An 8,550-nucleotide genomic window follows, 5' to 3' on the forward strand; every position below is an offset into this window, starting at 1 on the left:
GGGGGGGGGGGGGGGACATGATCAAGGTTTACAAAATCACGCATGGGGTGGAGACAGTTGACGAGCTTTTGTTTTACCCCTCCCGTCATTAAATCTCAGCGGCACCACATGAAATTGTCGGGAAATTTGTTTCGGACAGACAACAGGAAATGATTCTTTACTCAACAAAACTCTGGAATTCATTGCCACTGAAAATAGTCATGGTCACAAGCACAGATGGCTTTAAAAGGGGTGGTAAGGCAGATTGGATGGAGCTGCGGTGGCTCAAGTGGTTAAGACACTGAACTGCAGGCTGTGGAAGGTCGGTAGTTCAGCAGTTTGAGACCCGGGTGCCGCATGACGGAGTGAGCTCCCATCTCTAGTTCCAGCTCCTGCCAACCTAGTAGTTCGAAAGCAAGAAATTGCAAGTAGATAAATAGGTACCACTTCAGTGGGAAGGTAACAGCGTTCCGTGCACCTTGGTGTTTAGTCATGCCAGCCACATGACCACGGAAATGTCTTCGGACAGCGCTGGCTCTTCGGCTTGGAAACAGAGATGAGCACTGCAACCCTAGAGTCGGATTCGACTGGCTTTCGAGCAAGGGAACCTTTACCTTTTACCTTTAAGGCCGATTGGAGAGGTCCATCAGTGGCTACTACGCAAGGTGACTAAAGTGAACCTCCAAATACAGAAGCAGCAAACCTCTAACTATTCCCGGGAGGCAGCAGCAGGGCAAGGGGCCTCAGCCCCTATGCCCTATTTGTTGGCATTCTGCCGAAACTGGCTGGGCACTGTTGGTAAAAGCTTTCTGGACTACACAATGTTGTACCTAGCCCATTTGGTGCCCGGGGGGGATAATTTTTTAACACCTTGAATGTTCTGCAGGATCAAAGCAACGGGGCAGAGTGAAACTCCTTCCCTAAGAACATAAGAGACGCCAATGTTGGATCAGGCCAAAGGCCCATCCAGTCCAACACTCTGTGTCACACAGTGGCCCAAAATACCAGGTGCCATCAGGAGGTCTAGCAGTGGGGCCAGGACACCAGAAGCCCTCCCACTGTTGCCCCCCCCCAAGCACCAAGAAGACAGAGCATCACTTGCCCCAGAGCCCCTAGCTATACCTTGTGGCTAATAGCCACTGATGGACCTCTGCTCCATATGCTTATCTAATTCCCTTTTGAAGCCGTCCATGCTTGTAGCACCCACCACTTCCTGTGGCAGTGAATTCCATGTGTTAATCACTCTTTGGGTGAAGAAGTACTTCCTTTTATCCGTTCTAACCCGACCGCTCAGCAATTTCATGGAGTGCCCACGGGTTCTTGTATTGTGAGAAAGGGAGAAAAGTACCTCTTTCTTTACCTGTTCTTTCCCATGCATAATCTTATAAACCTCGATCATGTCACCCCTTAGTCGTCTTTTCTCCAAGCTAAAGAGCCCTAAGCGCTTTAACCTTTCCTCATAGGGAAAGTGTTCCAACCCTTTTATCATTCGAGTTGCCCTTTTCTGCACTTTTTCCAAAGCTATAATATCCTTTTTAAGGTGTGGTGCCCAGAACTGCACACAGTATTCCAAATGAGGTCGCACCATTGATTTATATAGGGTCATTATGATATTGGCTGATCTGTTTTCAATACCCTTCCTAATAATCCCCAGCATAGCATTGGCCTTCTTTATTGCAGTCACACACTGTCTCGACATTTTCAGTGAGTTATCTACTACAACGCCAAGATCTCTCTCTTGATCAGTCTCTGCCAGTTCAGACACAGTTATTCCCACACTACTGCTTATTATAAAAGCTAAAGCAATCCGACTTCTCCACCTGTGGCCTTGGACTGATAGCAGTACATCAAAGCAAAACTAGCATTCATAGAAAGGAATGCATGTTACAGAAAGATGAGCGCACAAGAGCCTGGCTAGACATGCGCATAAAGGTTTGGATAGGAACCAGCGGTAGGGGTTTTCAACAAATCACACATACAGTAAAACCCTTTGGCAGCTTGCTGACAATCAGTGGCTATTCACCACAAGGTATAGATAGGGACTCTGGGGCAAGTGATGCTCTGTCACCTTGGTGCTTGGGGGGGTCAACAGTGGGAGGGCTTCTAATGACCTTAGGGCTCTTTAGCTTGGAGAAAAGACAACTGAGGGGTGGCATGATTGAGGTTTACAAGATTATGCATGGGATAGAGCAGGTAGAGAAAGAGGTACTTTTCTCCCTTTCTCACAATACAAGAACTCGTCGGCACTCATTGAAATTGCTGAGCAGTCGGGTTAGAACGGATAAAAGGAAGTCCTTCTTCACCCAAAGAGTGATTAACACATGGAACTCACTGCCACAAGAGGTGGTGGTGGCTTCAAGCATGGACGGCTTCAAAAGGGTATTAGATAGGCATATGGAGCAGAGGTCCATCAGTGGCTATTCACCACAAGGTATAGCTAGGGACTCTGCGGCAAGTGATGCTCTGTCTTCTTGGTGCTTGGGGGAGGGGTTTAACAGTGGGAGGGTTTATAATGTCCTGGCCCCACTGCTGGACCTCCTGATGGCACTGGTTTTTCTGGCCACTGTGTGACACAGAGTGTTGGACTGGATGGGCCTTTGGCCTGATCCAACATGGGCGTCTCTTATGTTCTTATGAGAGAGGAAAGGGGGGCACAAATGACATGCGTCCTTCCAAGTCCCTACTTGGAATGGTATAACCCTCTGCCATGACCTCCTTTACTTGTCTTTTAAGAGGGCTCCTCCCCATCTCGCTCTTTGGAGACAGTCCGAGCTCCCTTCGACAGAGAAGGCAGAAAAATCTCCCAAGTTAGGGCAGCCAATTGTGGAGGAACACTGGGGGTGGGGTGGGGGAATGTTGTCCTTATAACTATGAGGCGGGGCTGATGATGTGTCCGGGAAAACGTTTCTAGGAAGAGACAAAGGAGCCAATGTTCCCTCTAAGCTGTGGAGTCTTGTGTGCAAAAATTCTACTTTGTGAGATACTGGCATTGAAGTTGTGAGCAGGTGATTGGGCCACTGCATAAATTAGTTTGCTCTGGAGCCATCTCTCCTGAGCTAAGACAAAAATGTGTGAGCCGGAGGCTAAAGAGCTGTGAGCTAGCTCACACTAACTCAGCTTAGAGGGAACACTGCAAAGGATCCCCCTTCCCTTCGAGGGAGAAAGGGCGTCTCTTGGTCGCCACCCCACCCTGGAAAGGAGCCCCCTTTCTTCCAGTGCCCCGCCTCCCCACGCACAGGGAAGGCGTCTGCGCTCCCCGCCCCGAGGAAGGCGCTGCAGGGACCCTCCCGGCTTTGCAGACAGGAGCGAAGGAGATCCCTCCCTCCGGGGTCGTGGGGAGGGGGGCTGCGGGGCCCTTCTGGAGAGACAGCGGCTTTCCCCGGAGTCCCCCCTCCGAAGCTGGGGGGGGTCTTTTTCCTCGGCCACGCCCCTCCCGTCGCCAGCAGCCGTTTCCTCCCCCCCCCTTTACTGACTCTCTGGACCCGCCCGTCCCCTCGATGCATTTCCCCCTCCTTGACTTTGCACCGAGCATCACAGTCCAGCTGCTGGAAACGGGGGATCTGAAGACTTGGGGGGTGGGGGGTCAGCCAGGTTTCAGACTCATCGCCCCCGAAGGCTCCCCCTTCCTGCCCCGCCCCGCCCGCTTGGCTAGGCTAGGCTCCTTGCAGAGGAGGGTTCAAGGGGGAGACGCGTCTGCGCTCTTAGAGAGCAGGGAGGCGGTGGCGGCGTCGCGTCACTTCCTGCTAGAGCCTCCCCCCCCGTGGAGAAGGGGGGGTCTCGGTGCCTGCAGCGGCCCCAACACGGTAGGATCGGTTGAGCTGGAAATGCAATTTTTTTGGGGGGTCCCCCTAGGTCAGCGGTGGAGGGGGGAGAGGGCATGCGCGGTTGCAAAAGGCGCTCCAAAGACGGGGGCGGAGGGGTGAGCCGCAGGTTTGGGCGTCGACTTTGCTCTGAGTCGATTGTCATCGTATTCTGTGAGCCTCTTTTTCCGCTTTCTCGGACTACTGTTGCATATGAATGAGATGCAAATATGACTGCGATGCTGCCTTGTGATAGGCAATAAAGGAGAAGTCCATGTGAATCGGAGAACAGGTCTACCCACCCCAGTCCACTATGTTGGTAGACCTGGCCTTGGACTCTTTGCCCTGCACTGACTCTTAGAAAACATACCAGCAATGAGACAAATCCTTTTTTAATGGCTCAAGTGGTTAAGACTGAACTGCAGGCTCTGGAAGGTCAGTAGTTCAGCAGTTCGAGACCCGAGTGTGCCGCATGATGGAGTGAGCTCCCCTCTCTAGTTCCAGCTCCTGCCAACCTAGCAGCTTGAAAGCAAGAAATTGTAAGTCGATAAATAGGTACCGCTTCGGTGGGAAGGTAACAGAGTTCCGTGTGCCTTGGTGTTTAGTCATGCCGGGCCACATGACCACGGAAACGTCTTCGGACAGCGCTGGCTCTTCGGCTTTGAAACGGAGATGAGCACCGCAACCCTAGAGTCGGATTCGACTGGCTTTCGAGCAAGGGAACCTTTACCTTTACCTTTTTTGCTTGCTGGAGTCTTTTCATTCGAAATTTAAACTCGTACTTTAGATGCCCTTATTGGCTGGCTCTGTGCCCAACCTACTACGAATCACAGTTAGATTCTACACCCAGTGTTAACCCATAGTGACCCAGGAATTTAAATAAAACGAACGTTGGTGTTCTAAAGCAACCAATAGGATCTAATGTGCCTTAACAATGTGGCTTAACTATGTCAAAAAGCAACAAAACCTGGTCTAAAGGGGGGGGGAGGAGTCACAGTTCGGAGTTCGGATTTCAGGTTGTACTGCAAACATATTTGGTCTCAGAAACCTTTTATCATGGGTTTCCTCAGCTGGTCCTGCAGAGGTTGAGGCAGTAATGAAGTGTTTCATCCCTCACTCATTTACAATCTCCACCTAATAGTTTTGCCAGATTGCAGAACATCATAATTATCAATACACCGACATAGGCCATCCTCTTCTGGCATTGAGCATCATGTATTGTTGAACCAATCATCTACCGGCCATTTATATTTTCATTTTCAGAGCAAACAAGAAAAGACGAGATGCGTGCATTGGTAAAGGCACCAGCAGTCCCTCTTGTCCTTTGGGGGGCTCTGGTTGACCTTAAGAAGTAGCCCCTCGGAGGCTAAGGAATGAGAGGCTAAGCTTGTAACATCTCTGAAAAGCCAAACAGAGACACTTAACTTTCCCAAAAAAGCAGGGTGGCATATTTAAAATACCTGTGTCTGTAATAAAGCAAAAATGGTATTAAACCCGATCAACAAACCACAAGAAGCCCTTTTGTTCTGATCTTCAGGGGCAATTCTCACGTGTCCCCTGAGCAAATGAAGGTTTGTGATGCTTGGTGGTGTGTCTCCATTCTCCTTTTTCCTTCTGACATGTCCCTGTCTGTGTCTCTCCTACCCCCCAGAGAGAAGCTTCCCTTCACAGCCAAGTGAATAAAGGCATCTTTTCCCAGATGGAGAAGACTCAACAGAAGTGGCAGGAGGTGGAAGAGCAGGACCCAGGAGGACCTGGAACTGGCAAGACAGCAAGCGAAGGCCCCCTTCTCCTCCAAGCCAGGAGTGGTGTTGAATTCTGGGAAGGAGTTCTGCCAGAGACCCTGGCTCAGGACACCATGACCTTGGATATACATGGCCAGCGCTTCCGGAGGTTCCGCTACCATGAGGCCAATGGGCCCCGAGAGGTCTGCAGCCGGCTCCATGGACTTTGCAGCCACTGGCTGGAGCCAGAGAGGCACACCAAGAAGCAGATGCTGGACCTGGTGATCCTGGAGCAGTTCCTGACCATCCTGCCCCAGGAAATGCAGGGCTGGGTCAGAGGATGCGGGCCGGAGACCAGTTCCCAGGCGGTGGCCCTGGCCGAAGGTTTCCTCCTGAGTCAGACAGAGGAGAAGCGGCGGGCGGAACAGGTGAGGGGATTCCCTCCGGATATGTCCAATTCAAGCAACGCTATCTGGCCTTCTCCTAAAGGTTCCCTGCCATTCGTTCAAAAGGGAGATTTTATAGTCTCCTTCAGCAGCCTCTTGTATTAGAGGATTTAAGAATGTAAGTACATAAAAGAACCCAACGTTGGATCAGGCCAATGGCCCATCCAGTCCAACACTGTCACACAGTGGCCAAAAATACCAGGTGCCATCAGGAGGTCCACCAGTGGGGCCAGGACAGCCCTCCCATTGTTGCCCCCCCCAAGCACCAAGAATATGGAGCATTACTTGCCCCAGACAGAGAGTTCCTATCCAGTGTTAGATCGGACCTTGAGGCTAATATCCACAGATGGACCTCTGCTCCAGATGTTTATCCAGTTCCATCTTGAGGCCGTCCATGCTTGTAGCCACCACCACCTCCTGTGGCAGTGAATTCCATGTGCCAATCGCTCTTTGGGTGAAGAAGGTCTTCCTTTTATCTGTTCTAACCCGACTGCTCAGCGATTTCATACGAGTGCCCACAAGTTCTTGTATTGTGAGTAAGGGAGAAAAATAGTTCTTTCTCGACGTGCTCTATCCCATGGATATTCTTATAAACCTCGATCATGTCACCCCGCAGCTGTCGTTTCTCCAGGCTAAAGATCCCCAACTGTTTTAATCTTTCTTCATTTCTGATCCCTCCGAATAACTCACCAGGTCTACTGACAGAAGGGTGCAGACTGTAGGAGTGTGGCAGGCAGGGCTCTTTTTGTAGCAGGAGCTCCTTTGCATATTAGGCCACACCCCCATAATGTAGCCCATCCTCCAAGAGCTTACAGAGCTCTTCTTACAGGAGCTACTGTAAGCTCTTGGAGGATTGGCTACATTAGGGGTGTGTCGCTTAATATGCAAATTAGTACCTGCTACAGGATCTATTCCTTGGTCCATTCCATTCCATCTCTTACCTTGCTGCTCCCTGACCTGGATAGCCCAGGCTAGATGGATCTTGTCACATCTCGGGAGCTCAGCAGGATCAATCTTGGCTAGTATTTGGATGGGTGACCTCCAAGGAATACCAGGGCCATGACACAGAGACAAGAAATGGCAAAACACCTCTGAAAAAAATAGTCTCGCTCGCCACCTAGTGGTGCATAACGCTACAAGACCTAGAACTTCTGTCTGCTGGACAATCTTAGTTTCTCCTGGCTATACTACACACACTGCCCATATGTTAATTCATTCATTTCCCTTGCTGCTTTTTCAGATGGGCCGACAATCCCTGAAGATAGAAACGACGTTCCCCGAGGCAGAAGGAGCTTCCTTGGAGCAAGAGCAGAGAGCGCGGGCGCAGGAACATACCCACGATACCCTCTCCTTTGGTAAGGACTCTTTGTGCCTGGATAGGATTGTAATGTATTGAAACAGCTTATATGAATCACCACATTCACTCCCCATGTTAAGCTTGAGCAAGAGGAAGGCTCTTCTGAGTCTGCTTGCTATTGGTCGTCCTGCACAAGCGACCAATCAGAACGGGACTAATTCCCCGAGCGGGAAGAACTTTCATTGGTCCTTATCTGAACAACCGCATTGGTTGATGTTTGTAAATAGGCGTGGCTACATTAGCCCAGGAAGGTTTAAAAGGAGCCTAGCTCCCAATGTTAAGTTGTTCTGGTTATGAATGCTTTTAAGCGCTTGTTCGTGCCTTCAATAAAGCTGATCACTTTGCTGAAATCACTCTCTGACTCCTTGTTAGCGGCGATCTAACAAGGATTGGGTCACCCAGTACCTTTGACGACTAGAGAGTTCTGGTCAGGGGGCGGAATTAAACACCTCTTCACACAACAGTTTGGTGTCGTGGTTACGTGCACGGACTCTAACCTGGGAGAGCCGGGTTTGATTCCCCACTCCTCCACTGAGGCAGGAAAATACCCACAATGCCCTCTCCTTTGGTAAGGACTCTTTGTGCCTGGATAGGATCGGGTCACCCAGTGCCTTTGACGGCTAGAGTGTTCGGGTCAGGGGGCGGAATTAAACACCTCTTCCCACAACACGAAGTTAATTTGCGGAACTCAACATCCACTAATTAAACAAATTTATGGAAGGCAATTCCTCACATTAATTAAAATATTTATATCTTACCCTCCTTCCATACAGTAGACAAATCTCGGCAGAGCTGTTAAACCTGGGGAATACAGGGAGCCCCAACCTTCTGGGGCAGCAGAGCTCTGAAAAAATACTTTCCGGGGGTTAATCATAATGGGGAGATTTGGCTTCTGTGCCTGTGCTTATAGGGGCATCTAGCAGACGACTGTGGGAAAGAGGATGCTGGCCTAGGGGTTCAGGGCTGTGGCCTGGCACCCCCCCAGGAGCTTAAGGGAGGGGCTTGGAGCCGATGTGGTGTCGTACAGGCCCATAGCCACTGTGGGGTCTTGCGAGGCCCAGCCCTCTGACTTCCCGTTAAGGCCCCCCCAAGTTCCCAATACCACCTGAATTCCATTTTTTAGTTGCACTCGCCACTGCCACCGGCAACTTCCCGTTAAGGCCCCCCCCAAGATCCCACACCACCTGACTTCCAGATTTTAGTTGCACTCACCATTGCCACCGGCAGCAAGCCTCGCACCGCCC

The 8,550-nt window shown here is 50.6% G+C and overlaps 1 protein-coding gene across 1 annotated transcript in view; it reads left to right on the plus strand.

Annotated features, from left to right (window-relative positions):
* Positions 1-7,304, plus strand: part of LOC107120867 (zinc finger protein OZF-like) — a gene marked incomplete at both ends in the record, with an annotated part of 18,752 nt that extends 11,448 nt beyond the window's left edge. Inside the window, one exon of the mRNA XM_015423633.1 lies at positions 7,190-7,304. Coding sequence (XP_015279119.1) covers positions 7,190-7,304 — 115 coding nt within the window. The remainder of the gene's footprint in view (positions 1-7,189) is intronic.
* Positions 7,305-8,550: the final 1,246 nt, after the last annotated feature.

This window comes from Gekko japonicus, unplaced genomic scaffold, assembly GCF_001447785.1.
Source record: "Gekko japonicus isolate JY-2015 unplaced genomic scaffold, Gekko_japonicus_V1.1 scaffold7029, whole genome shotgun sequence".
Lineage (NCBI taxonomy): Eukaryota > Metazoa > Chordata > Lepidosauria > Squamata > Gekkonidae > Gekko > Gekko japonicus.